Here is a 13,062-nt window from a genome sequence, read left to right as displayed (position 1 = left end):
TAAAAGTTATATATTAAAAAGAAGGAAAAGATATACTAAAAGTTTTAAAAAAAATATTTATATATACGAAAAAAGTTATATATTAAAATTATTATATATTAAAATTAAAAGTTATATATTAAAAAGAAGGAAAAGATATGTTAAAAGAAAGTTTGATTATAGCTACCAAACGTTGAGTGAAATAATTTTAACTAAATGTTCAGATGATATAACATAATGATAGGAGAGATTTATTTTTATTATTAATAAAAAAATTAATAAAGTTATGATAATTATATTTAGTTTTATCAAAAAATATATAGTTGGCACTGCAAAAACGACTATAAATTACAATAAAATTATGATAATTTGCAATCTTTCTTTTTCTCAGTATATATCATAACAATTCTAATAAATGATCTACGATATTATTCTACTGGCTGTATAAGGGAGGACGAAAAAAGATGTGAGTACAGAGGAGTTTTCGGGAAAAATGGGTATAATAGCGAGAAAAATGGTTTCACGCGGGTCACATCTCATCTGATTATACGTCGAGTCCTTAATTGAGATTCTTGCATTTAAACGTCGACAGCTTGAAATGCTCGTTTAGACAATCTCCGAATGTTCTTATGCAAATTACTATCTCGAAAGACAGCTAATGGACTGGATACCAAAGAAGCACAAATAACACGTAAGCCATCGAGACATTACCAGCGGCCAACGAGCAATCACAATATGCCACCACGATATTCCAACGCACATATACTGTTGTAAATATCATACAAGAGTGTGCAAATACGCAAAGTCATAATCGCGTGTGAGCGGCAAATTTAACGCATGAATAACGCGTGATAAATCGAGTGTAATCGTCGTAGATCGCGTTACGACGATGGATTCCTACGTTTCTACTTGTTGGAAAGAACCGAGGCCTTATTTTCGAAAAATATCGAAAATACTAGAGAAATCTATAATACACGTAACGTATATTGAGCAAAAAATGTTTAGTACTTGTAACTGTAATTACATGTTATTGTAATTATGATGATTACTGCTATAATGTTAGTAATAATGGTAAATGTAGTTCTATTAACAAATATATAGTTAGCAATCAGAAAATGATTAATTGTAGTTATTATTACCATATAAAAATAGTTACAATTACTATTATATTAATTTATAGGCATTTTTTTTTTCATTTGCTAATTATATATATTTATTGATAGAACTATAAATATAATTATTATTAACATTATCTAGAGCAGTAACAATCATAATAGTAACATGTAATTATAGTTACAAATACCAAAATTTTTTTTCTGTGTATATTATAGTATCTTCGTATGCAATATTTTTTGAGAATTAAGCCCCTGTATCCTGATTCTGCAACTTTTAACGACACTGTCGGTATCGTTATATTGTTGTTGTGCATGTACCGTATATGGTAAAAAAGCTGAGCAACGACAATATAACGATAACGAACTGTCGTTAAGAGTTACAGAATATTGCGCCCCTATTCTGTAACTGTTAATGACAGTGTAGGTGTCATTCAATTGTTGCTGTGCACCTTTTTTATCATACTCGTATAAAATCTGCGCAACGACAATTTAATGACACCGACACAGTCGTTAAGAGTTACAGTAAGAGGTATGGTGACCTTATTTTCTCAGAGAAAATAAAGGACAAACTTGAAAATTTTAGGATTTTGTTCCTAAATATTTCCAAACTAGTTTGTGACTGCCATAAGTCTGCGCATTAATTTCTGAAATTTTCTTGCGCAGTATATCTAAGATAATAATTCTCAAGTAAAGCACAAATCACCATAATCAAAATGACGTCAAAATAGCTGCAAATTTGATTTATAAAAGTCACTTTCCAATTAATCACGATTTATTTTGATATCGTTTTAACATTACTGTGACTATTGTTCTGCTTGGGCTATATATGCCTCTGCATAAAACAAAATTTGTCGGTTGTTTCCGTATACGTTCGCTCGTTAGTGCGACACTAGACATTGGAATGCTAATTAAAAAGTAATTTCTCGTAATATTATCAAAATAAAGAATAAAATTGAGTTTTTAAAAATAAACAAATCTAAAGCTACCTAAAATGAAAGGACTCTCCTTTACAATAAAGGATAATCATGGATGTAAGTATAGGCCACATACGGGCTCTCCTTAACGACAATCAGAAAATTCAAATCTTATGATCGTCGTGAAGTGAAAGATGCGCTACCTGTCATCGCGAAACTACAGACTAGAAGACTGCGCCAGCTGCTTTTCAAATTAAAGATAATTCCACCGGGTCTATAATTCACTTTAACGAGCACTCCGACCGATTATCCGTTGGGGATTCAAGAGTAACGTCGTTCCCTTCGCAGATCGCGTCGCCTACGCGTCTCTAACCAGAAGGATGCGAGCAATTGATTTTCTTTTTTTCTAATTGAACCGATTGTGGGATACTGATTAAATACGTTCAATAAAGTTCAAGGTCTCGGTAAACGAGACAATCAAAGAATTATGATCTGCTCTCATAACGTAAAAGTATTACACTCGTGGAGTCCGATCAGATATCGTCTCAAGGATGAATATTAAATATAGATTCTACAAAGTCACAGGATGCAGCCTAATACTTAAAAATGCTTGTCTTCCATGGCGACGCGCCGAGTTATTTATCAATAAATAAAATGACGGGCGCAGCAGAAATACACGGACACTCCGCATATTTAATGCAATCAGTATGCATCAGGTCAAGAATATCATGACGCGCTATTTTTCTTCGTGTAGAAGAAACGCCACGACGTATGTCATACGTTATACGCAAGATTGTGCTTCGCGCATTGAGAAACGTGTATTGCGTATAATATTCTATCAAGATTATTTTATGTGATTTATAAAAAATATATACTTTTAATATGATGGGCTATTTTATGATGGAGGAGTTTATCATCTTGCTCAATAAAAATTGATTTTTAAAAGAAATATCATTCATCTGCTACGACATAACTCATAAAAATTATCATTTTTAGTTGCTTATAAAAAAAGAACGAAAACATAAAAAAAGAACATACTTAAAAAAATATTTTAGTCCTCTATAATAAATTATTACATTAGAATTGTATTTTAAAATAATGTTACAAATTTTTATGATTCAAAATATCTAATTTAATTATTTTCTGGAAAACTTTGTTTTTTTAAATTATGTTGTAGTAAATAAGCGAAATGTGTATCGATTATATTGTTCTGCGCAGAAAATACCAAGGCCAAGTCTCCAAAGAATTTTTTCATTGAACGCGAACGATACTTAATCTTTGTCAAACTCACGTTTTACGGCTTATACTTTCATAAATATCTTGAACAAACAAGACTCTTAAAGTTGAAATAAATACAAGATTAAAAGAGGACTACTAAAAATCTAGCACAGGCAATAGTTATATTTTATAAAATAATAAATAAAATTAATATGTATATAAGAAAGTTAAACGCCCAAATTTGTGACATCACCAATGCAATATAAAGTATAAAGAAATATACAGAGATTATTTCTTTATATTACGTATACAAAAAGAACAATTTTGCTAAAGAGAGTATCTAAAAATTTAACTATAAACACATATCTGAAAATAATTTTATTAAATCAAAATAATTATGTAGGACGCTCAAACATGATGAGCAACGCAACAAAAAGTTTCGACACTTAACAACCAGCTTGAGCGTTCTAATTATTTGAATGGCCCAATAAAATTATTTTCTAGATCAGATCAGTATTTAGCTAAATTATTACTTCAGCAAAATTCTTCCCGTGTATCTACGTTACTGAAGATCAATTTGAGCCGAAACATTCAACACTTTCTTCTATATTAATTATTTTATTAAATATATAATTGTAAGTTGTTATTCGCTAGATTATTATTAGCCCTATTCTAATTTTGTATTTATAAATATCTCGAATTTTTATTCATGAAATTTTTGCAATGTTAAATTCATTGATGAGTGCATGAATTTGTTAACTTATTCGTAAGTACAATACATTTCGATAATAATAATAATGCATATATCAAATATAGCAATATATGATAGCAATATCAAAAGGTTATAGGAGTCAACGCTGGATGTAATAAGCGATAATTACAACCTTGATCAAATATATTATCTGATACATATATCAACCTCGTACGTTTCGACTCTTCGTCGACTGACTTCGAGTCATCTTCAGCAAATCAGTCATCCATCCACATAACGTGAAGAGATATTGTATCGCAAAATAATATCTCCAAACTCCATGCATGCAATGACGTGGCTAATCTTGATGTGAGATCCATACTCAAACAGTTACACAGTTGAGTGATGATGAGCAACTCCAACTAAAATTTTTACATAAAAAATTCATTTTAGCACACTGTATAAAGGCTACTCACATGATGATCAACTCATCTCGCATGTTATCCACACACTTCCCATACAGAGTAAACTTATACATTTTACAAAGAACTCAATGTCTAAACTCGTCAACTTGTTAAAATTTAAATATGAAAAATCTCGAAGAACAACGAGTGTCTTGTCCGTTCTAAGTTCAGTCAAATAATGAAAGATACTTCAAAACATTTCGTTCAAATATGAAACACACCAAGGTGTAGGTGGAAAACAACAAGTCTCATTTATATGAAAAGACAACTCTTATAATTTCTCAAGCAACTCCATGTAAGCCTGACTTAAAGCAACTGTGTCGTTTTGCAAATTCAACCAATTTTTTTGTTTTTTTATATGCATCATTTCTGACAATAGACGTTTATTATAAAATCTTTCAGTATCCAAAATCTCAAGTTTTAAGTTTCCTATCCGTTTGGCCCACATAGGATGCATCGCAGTCACCACAATTGATTTTATAAACAACATTCCTTGTTGATTCGAATGGTAAAGAATCTTTGTGTACTCGAATAAATTTATTTAATTTGTTCAAACTGAAAAATGAAACTTTATGACACATACCAATGAAATTATTGAATTTATTCGAGAAGCCTTTTATAAACGGAATGGAAAATCATTTTATTTTTTCTTTCATTGCAGCATTGTTAGATTTTTTATTTGAGGAATTAAATGTATTTATTAACTTTTTTATTCTCATATTCATAGTCTTAAATATAAATATAAATTCCAAAGGATAATCATTATCTAAAAGTAAACCGACAATAAGTTCAAGGTTCTTTTTATGAAATTCTGGATGCGTGAGATAAAAAATTTTGTCAGCAAGATTAAAATTACGCCCCTCTTTTGAGAAATCGTACAATACATTTCAATTGTTTACGAATTATACCTCATTGTCTTATCAATACGTTATTTACGTACAAACAAACTGCGGAGATTCAATAAGTGCTCTCTAAAACTTTTAGAGTGAATCTCACTCTGAAGAGTGAAATATCACTCTTAAAGATTGAAATCTGAGCCACTCTTTCTCAAAGACTGTCTCAATTTTCACTCTTTAGAGTAAGATTCCATTCCAAAGAATTTAGAGATTGTTTTACTCTTATATTTATTTTATCCTTAAGCTAGAATTATACGCTAAGAGATTTTTCTTTCTGCAGGGCGATCGAAGCGCGTCTCGTGCATATCACGTCGCGGCGTCGGCGTCGGCGTCGCAAACGGCGGTCTCGCGAATAAATTTCCGCGACGCAGAAAAAATGGGGCGATCGTTGAGACATTACCGGTGCGCGGATAAACATCGAGGACGCTCCTTGCGACGACAACGGTCACAATTAAGATCTGTTTTCTGTGGCTGAACTAGTGTACACTTTTGGAGCTTGAAGTAAGATAGAAATACGTTTGATATTTATTTAAAGCGAGAAAGAGAGTTCCAGAGCAGTCTAGTGCAGGGACAGAAAACAGATCATTAGGGCCTGCGCACAATAGAGGAACAAGAATTAGATATTAAGATTTCAACCTATCAGAAACCGTGTATTCCGATGTAATCAGTTTCTGATAGGTTAAAATCTTAATATCTAATTCCTGTTCCTCTATTGTGCTCAGGCCCTTAGACTGGAAGAAAAAATAGTGTACGGCATGGTAACGCGAGATCCTGCCGGAGGATAACGTAACACGATGCCTTTTAAAATTCGGTAATTGTCCGCGCTAGAAAACGCTCGTTCGTTCTCTCGACCGGCGAGCAACGTAATTGACGACGTGGCGCGGACGCGACGCCTCGCCTCGCACCGTGTCGTGTCGTCAGATTCCTAAAATAATCTCAAGCCGAGCAGACTCGTCACAGCGAACTAGAATTCACAACATTCAGCGACGACGCGTCCGTACCCCTTCGATTGTCATAGAATGCGATCGTGATTCGAACCGATCGGTTCTCGGCGAGCGGAAAAGTTCTGATGATCTAGAAGATTTCTGTTCAATTGTACAAAATTCAGACGAAATCTGTCCAAGACGAGAATGTTTAAAAGGGTACACTATCGCGATTTGAAACGTGATTTAATTTTCAATCGCTGGAGAGAAAGAGAGAGAGAGAAAGAGAAAGCTCTCCGTCGATTCTCTCTCGTAGAAGGAGAGAGAGAGAGAGAGAAAGAGAATGTACAAAGATGCTGCGAGAATGCTAAAGCATTGTACGTATGTACAAGGGGTTACACCCTCGAGAGTTAAAGCAAAAGCGGTTTATAATATCAAACGCAAACATCTTGAAACGCGTTGACGACCTGAATTTTAACTATACGTGTATCCTCGCATTTCGTCGGCGGCGAAACATTCGAAATTACGAGTATACGTTCGCAGAATAAATTTGCAGGAAGAAGCTAGGCGCAGTTCGCTCGTTCAGGTGACGTTTCGAAGTTACGCGGAAGGATAACCGAGCGAAGCGGCAATCGGCGGGAAACTACGTTTATTCAGTCTTAAAGGAAAGTCGAGATAAGCCATGCTCGAAGATCGTTCCTTACGATTTAGCACGTTCGAGTGGGACGATTAGAAGCGTGCTCGCGCGAAACGTTTCTCGAGACAAACGTTGCATTTTACCGCGGAAGATTACGACGTTACTGCGTTCGCGTACGAGGTATTGCGATTTGCGATTATGGATCACCTCCATGATTAGGCGAGAGAAAAGAAAACGAAGCACGGAACGCGAATAACGTCTCTTGCCGGAAGAGAAAAACGTGTTAAAAACGAAGAACGAGGCGTGAAAAAGTTGACGATTAAAGATTGCCGAAGACCCGCGGGCGTTCTTGGAGACGCGCCAGGAATTACGACATTTTCACGTCGCGACAATGAGTTATGGCCGTGAAACATTATTTACGCAGCCGCGAGTATTCCCGTACAAAGAGCACGCTGTATGCGCGACGACAGAGTTACACACCCCTTGTAAGATAATTATGATGAGCGCGCGTTAAAATGATTTCGAGATTCTCGCATACTCGCATTAAATGGCACGAATTAAAACGACCTTCTCTCTAATGTACACATCGTTCAGCGTTTCTCAACCTTTCCCCGATATCGCGGAGGAAAAGTAAACACGATTTCCTTGGCGAACGCCATAACCGATCCTCGACCGCTTGTTCTAGAAGAGACAACACGATCAATCGGTTTGCCGTTTGAGACTCTGTAAAGGGTACGATCGAACTTCTCACACTGAGCAGAGTTGACAGGAAAAATCCAGTGGGTGGAAAAAACCAGGGTAAATTCCGGATTTTACCGGTCCGGAGTTTATCCACTGGAATGATAAACTGGTAAAAACTATAAAACTGCTGCTTTAAAATATAAGAACGTGAAGGTGATTCGGTATCGATGCATCTCTCTTCTTTTACTTGATTTATTCATTACTCTTCCTGCATGATTCACTTTTACTTGAATTATCATCATCGTTCTTTTCAAACTTATTACACTTTTGAAGATGTTGTTTTAGTCGTGGAGCTTTTCCACTAACTAATGTTCCACAAGCAATACATTTCTGCTTAATAATGTTGTCAACTGTACAAGATTCAAAGCAAGCCCATACAGGGCCCTTATGACTTCCTCTTAATGTATTTTTACTCAAAATAATCAAATCAATTTATTTGATTATTTTTAATAGAAAAGACCAAGTTTTTTGCCGGTTTTTTTCGGAAAATACCGGTTTTTACCACTGGCATGGACTTTATTCAAAAAATGTGGATTTTTGCCAACCCTGATACTGAGAGAAATGTTCGGTATTTGTGATATAATTGTATGGTAAAATAATTATGATTGGGAGCTCCATTTTTCTAGTTATTACTGTCATAATAAATAATTATATTTATATTTTTATAAATAAATATATAATTAATAACAAAAATGACCATAAATCATATTTGTGATTATAATTGCATGGTAAAATAATTATGACTACGAGTCCCATTTTTATAGTTATTATTGCTGTAATGTATGTTAGTAATAATAATTATATTTATAGTTCTATATACAAAAAATATATCAAATCTTTATTTTAGACCGCATATGTGAGAAACACAATCAATATTAGAAATTTAAAATGCCTATTACGGTCGAAGCTGGATCTTCATTGTTTTAAATAATTCAATCTTGAATTCCTAATATACACTATATATATACTTGCATATATACCATATTGTATTCTTTTCAAATTGCACGTCGAATTGTTTTTCCGGACTATAAACGCAATTAAAACTACCCTAGTAATCGCGAATTAAATTGACAAGCAATTTAATAACTTAATGCTATCATCAAGCTATTAGAAAGATGTTAATATGTTGAAACTGTTAATAAATTTATTGCGAAAAATATTACCTCAGCCGGAACTTGAACCTGGATCTCTTGCATTCCGTACGAGCGTCCTAAGCCATTAGACCCCCGAGGCCTTATAATTAGTAATTCAAGATTTAATTATTTAAAGCAATGAAGATCCAGCTTCGACCGTAGTAGGCATTTTAAATTTCTAGCAAAAAAATATATGGTTGACACCGAAAATGACTATAAATTATAAAATATATTATATATTAAGAATCTTTATTTTAGACCGCATATGTGGGAAACACAATCAATACTAGAAATTTAAAACTGAAAAGACTACAATATGGTATATATACAAGTGTGTGTATATATATATATAGTGTATATATTATATAGTAATTCAAGATTGAATTATTTAAAGCAATGAAGATCCAGCTTCGACCGTAATAGGCATTTTAAATTTCTAATATTATATATTATAGTATTTGTAATTATAATTGCACGATAAAATAATTATAGTTAGGAATTTCATTTTTATATGTATTAGTGCTATAATGTTTATAATAATAATAATTATATTTACAATTCTGTCCCTCTAAATACACAATATTATTAATAATAAATATTATATAAATAAAGGGCGAATAATATTTATACAACATTCTATTCTATAAAAACATTGTTTTATAGAAATATATCAAAAAATATATATAGCGACTATAATATACGGACATTTTCGATGCCAACTATATATTTTTCTTGTATAAAACTACAAATATAATTATTATTGCTAATATCATTATTGTTTTAACTATTTACTATTACTATTACAGTAGTAATAATTATAAAACTGGAGTTTTCTCTCTCTCTCCTAACTATAATTATTTTACCACGTAATTATAATCACAAATACAAAATATTTTTCTCCTAACGCTACATATTTTAATACACATCTGTCTCTTGATCTATATAATCGGCATTATCTAACGCTCGGGCATCGGAGATATGCTACTAATTTCACGATTCCAGTTAAATCGACGTTTTAAGACAAACTCAAGGCGGAAACAAGGTGACGTTGCAAGTAAAACGCGCGACGTAGAAACGGAGTCGCGTAAATTACTGATATTACTTCGCCTCTCTGTTTGGAAGTGTCAAGTCAGACGGGTGATTAGATAATTATTTATATCGCGCGCAGCTTGGGTCTCGCATCGAAAGGAAAAGAAAAAAAAACTAAAAAGACTACCTCCCGGTGATGTTAAAATATTTAGCTGTTCATACACGCGCGCGTCCACTTCCGTTTCGTCAATTTCGTGACCCATATTCATCTATTCGAGAATCGGAGCGTCACGTTGACATCATAGGAAGCCGGAAGTGTGACGTCGCAGACACGAGGCGTCCGCTTGATTAGATCGTAGAGAAAGAAAAGAGAGAGGAGGTTAAAAACCGAGGAAAAATCATAAAAGAGAGGAGGAAAAGACCATGCGAAAATACAGGAGCGCCACTCGGTGAAGGATCAGATCAACGACCCCAGGTTGCCACCTGTGCGTCCTAAACCGGTCTCGTTTTTGGCGCTTGTTCTCGGTGACACACACCGTGGTACCCTTTTCACCCCTTTCTTCTTCCCTCGCCCCATCATTATCGGTCACGTTCAGCAGAATTTTTATTTTGCAACTATTAGAAATTTTCGTCGTGCAGATTGAATTATACGTTTAAATCTAGAAAAATAGTCCTATCTGAGAGCCAAGAAAATTTCCAATAATCATAAAATAAATATTCTGCTGAAGACGGCCATCGTAGCGCCGAATTTGAAACATAAGACGGGGAGCACAGACTCTTGCATAACACATAACACGTAATGCATAAGAAAGTGTACCCATCAAAATCCTTCCTTTTCTTCCTTTCCATAAAATAAAGAACTCTGATTGCTTGAATTTCTTATGCCTCATGTGTTATACGTTATGAAGAGTCTGTGCTTCTCGCTTTAGGCCTTTTAGGTTCTTTTTAGCTGAACTTCTTGTACAGATTATTTTTTTCTCTTTTCCTTTTCACGTTGCATGAATGAATGAATAAATGATTCATCATTTATTTTGCATCCTGGGATGATTCCCTCCCGAGAATATTACAAGTGTAGAAAGCCATAAAATGTGAAATAAAAAAAAATACCATTATATAACATTTCTATTGTATGAAAAATTAAGAAAGAGGAATAAAAATAATAATAAACTATAAATAGAAAATACAAATAAGACAAAGTCGATTAGTTACTGTACGAAACGCAGATAAATCGAATCGAATATGGAATAGAGACACAAATATCTGAAGAAGATAATCTAACAGTGTAAATTAAACAAGTATCTCTTAAAATCGTTAATAAAATTTGCTTTCGTACTTCACAAAGGGCAGTATAAGATTTTCAATTGTCTGAAGTTTTAGGTTTAATGCGCAGTTAAAGAACACAGAAAATGGAAACAGAATTTTTAATCTATCAGAAACCGTGTATTCTAATTTACACAAAATTATATTGAAATCTGTCAATACCTGCTCCTATCTGTATTTTTTAGACCTTCTACAACAAGCCATTACCTACCTGACAATAAGTCTTAAACCGTAAGAAATTGACCAACCATAGTCGACCGTCCTTCTCATATTCTGTGACTGATAAATCTCTTACAACTTAGGATTTAAAGTTTAGATATGACTTATTAAAGAGAGCCGATTTCAATCGTGTCTCAAGCTTTATTCTCGCTCTCGATACTTCGGAAAACGCGGCCGCCGAATATGCGACGAGCAACAAGTACATACGTCTATAAGCAGACACTTGACTTTTCGGAGTCGTCTAGAAATGCCTCGGTATCGCCTCTTTAACGCCGGACGCCCGGCGTCTTCGCGTCACGGCGCTCTTTAACGCGCGGTCGGTCGTGCACGCACGCATGCACACACGCACACCCACGTCTTCCACGTACATACGTACATATATATATATATATATATACACATACATGTCTGGTGTGCATGCGTGCGTGCGTGCATGCGTGCCTACGTAACGCATCAGCTGTTCGAGAGCGCAGGGACGGAGAAGGCAAAGAAGCGCGGCGGCGGCGGCGGCGGCGGCGGCGGCGGTTGCACGCTCTCAAGATGTATCGCGTTCCTCGACCCCGCGGAAACGAGGCTGACCGAGCGGCGCGACCTCTGGGGGGAGGAGGGTGGCGAAACCTCTGGGGAAGATGGCGGGGGTTGGCCGTCGTGCGAGGTTAGGAGGTTAGGTTAGCCAGTGGCCGCTGGACCGAGACGAAAGTCTCGCGGAGCCTCCGACCGCGAATGCGAGTCGATCTCCCTCTTTCCCTCTTTCTGTCTCTTTGTAATGAAGATTTCTCGCACGCGGAGTAACCGCACACCGGTGGTTTCCGTGCCACTCTTGCGAGACCATCGCCGGACCAAGTCGATAGAAATGGCGCCGCCGATCAGGCAAGCAGGCAGAAAATCAATCGCGTGCACGACACGCGGCGTGTTTTGACGCGCCTATTCTTCCGCTTCTTCTCCGCTTCTCGCGAGCGGATCGGAGCAAGTGAGCCTCGCGAGCAATCTCGCGACGCTAGAAGCCGGCAAAATGATTTCCTTCCCCCCCTCCCCCCCTCTACCTCGCAGAAGCGCGAGAATCTTTCTTCGGGTCTTCGCGATATTCAAGTCTAAAATTATGGACGAGCAAATTGTCTCGCCAAGACTGTAGGGACGTCGGCTTCATAAAATCTGAGATTGAGAAGAAATGGATTTAAAAAAAAGTAAAGAAATGGAGCGCGAGCGATGGCGACGTTACCGACTGAGATAGCCGGAAAAAAACCGGAACCCATGCATGCTGCACGTACTGCATTAACGCACAGTATGTACGTACATAGACGGGTGATTCGCACTCGTCGCATTAACTCGCATTATCGCGAGGGAGATAGAGAGAGAGAGCATGCCGTTCCGTTCGCGGTCGCGCATCGCTCGCGCGATTCGTAACTAATCGCTTGTTGGCTTACTTTTGATCACTCGGTCCGTCGTGGGGAGTTTCTGCGAATTGTTGGAGGTCATGCTGTATTAGGATAAATGACGAGCGGGCGCCTCACACTCCTACACTCTCTCGCTCAGCAGCAGGCTCGCCTGTCCCTCTCGCGCTGTCCCTCTCGCTCGCGCGCCCGCGCTCCGTCCGCGCCGTTATTTTCTTTTCCGCTTTCTTCCACCTCTTTCTCGCACCGTCGCTCGCCCTCCTCCACCACCTTCTCCTCTTCTTCTTCTGCTTCTTGTCCTCCTCCACCTTCTCCTCCTCCTCGTCGTCGTCCACTCCTCCTCTTCCTCCCTCTTGTCTCGCGTGCTTGTTACTCGCGCGAGATAGCGGCTA

The 13,062-nt window shown here is 36.5% G+C and overlaps 1 protein-coding gene across 1 annotated transcript in view; it reads right to left on the bottom strand.

Moving 5' to 3' along the window:
- The window catches only part of LOC108768445 (serine/threonine-protein phosphatase 2B catalytic subunit 2), a 169,813-nt gene extending 156,757 nt beyond the window's left edge, over positions 1–13,056 (bottom strand). Inside the window, exon 1 of the mRNA XM_018518863.1 lies at positions 12,704–13,056. Within this exon, the coding sequence (XP_018374365.1) occupies positions 12,704–12,755 (52 nt within the window). The 5' untranslated portion in view covers positions 12,756–13,056. The remainder of the gene's footprint in view (positions 1–12,703) is intronic.
- Between the last annotated feature and the right edge of the window lie 6 nt (positions 13,057–13,062).

The sequence above is a fragment of the Trachymyrmex cornetzi genome, unplaced genomic scaffold (genome assembly GCF_001594075.2).
Source record: "Trachymyrmex cornetzi isolate Tcor2-1 unplaced genomic scaffold, Tcor1.1 scaffold797, whole genome shotgun sequence".
Classification (NCBI taxonomy): Eukaryota; Metazoa; Arthropoda; class Insecta; order Hymenoptera; family Formicidae; genus Trachymyrmex; species Trachymyrmex cornetzi.
Note: the sequence above shows the minus strand (reverse complement) of the source record. Positions and strands in the feature narration are given on the sequence as shown.